Source organism: Myotis brandtii, unplaced genomic scaffold (assembly GCF_000412655.1).
Source record: "Myotis brandtii unplaced genomic scaffold, ASM41265v1 scaffold421, whole genome shotgun sequence".
Classification (NCBI taxonomy): Eukaryota; Metazoa; Chordata; class Mammalia; order Chiroptera; family Vespertilionidae; genus Myotis; species Myotis brandtii.
Window position 1 is genome coordinate 2598314 of NW_005366140.1, and position 799 is coordinate 2599112.

The 799-nt window shown below is 57.1% G+C and overlaps 1 protein-coding gene across 1 annotated transcript in view; it reads right to left on the reverse strand.

The window, feature by feature from the left end:
• The window catches only part of FAM129C (family with sequence similarity 129, member C), an 18265-nt gene extending 17701 nt beyond the window's left edge, over positions 1–564 (reverse strand). Inside the window, exon 1 of the mRNA XM_014545814.1 lies at positions 322–564. Within this exon, the coding sequence (XP_014401300.1) occupies positions 322–376 (55 nt within the window). The 5' untranslated portion in view covers positions 377–564. The remainder of the gene's footprint in view (positions 1–321) is intronic.
• Between the last annotated feature and the right edge of the window lie 235 nt (positions 565–799).

Here is a 799-nt window from a genome sequence, read left to right on the forward strand (position 1 = left end):
CGGAAGAATTATCCCCCAAGATCCGGCTGGGCCCAGGGCAGCTCCCACCTGGCCCGTGCCCCACACCCCAAACCCATGCCCTTAGTCAGATTGCCAGATTTACCCCAAAAATGTACATGACACCAGTTAAATTTGAATTTCAGGTAAATAAGGAAAGATTTTTTAGCATAACTATGCCCTTATGAAAAATTTGGGGCATACTTATACTAAAAAAAAAAGTTTATTTATTGCTTATCTGGAATTCACATTAACAGGGCATCCTGCATATCTGACAACCCTGAACCCTCCTCCCCATCCCCACCCCTCCCCACCCTCACTCACCCCTCAGGTGCTGCTGCTGCCGCTTGTCCAGGGGGCTTGAAGGTCGCCCGCCCATCCTGCTGCGGCGTCCCGGGATCCCCTAGAGTGAAGCCGACACCCCTCTCCACCCACTGGCTCCCCAGGTTCCTCTGCTCAGGGGCACTCTGGGAGCGGGCAGCCTGTGAGGATCCTGGATGCTATGGTGACCAGTGTCTGGGGTCCAAAGCCAGAGCTTGGCCCTCCCATTGTGTGTGCTGGGGGGTGAGGATGCCCGCCCCCTGCCCCACCCAACCCTGCACCTGCGTCCTCCCTACTCCCCTGGGGCCAAGGCCCCCAGAGCTGCTGGTTTCTGTAGGGGCTGCCCCAGCAGCCCTAAGAGTGGGTACAGGGGTGGGAGACAACAATTCTGCTGGCTTTGGAGGAGGGATGCGGGGAAGATACCTGGCAGGATCAGGCAACCAGTTGTTGGTGTGAGGGGAAAGGAAGGGGTGTCTATCCC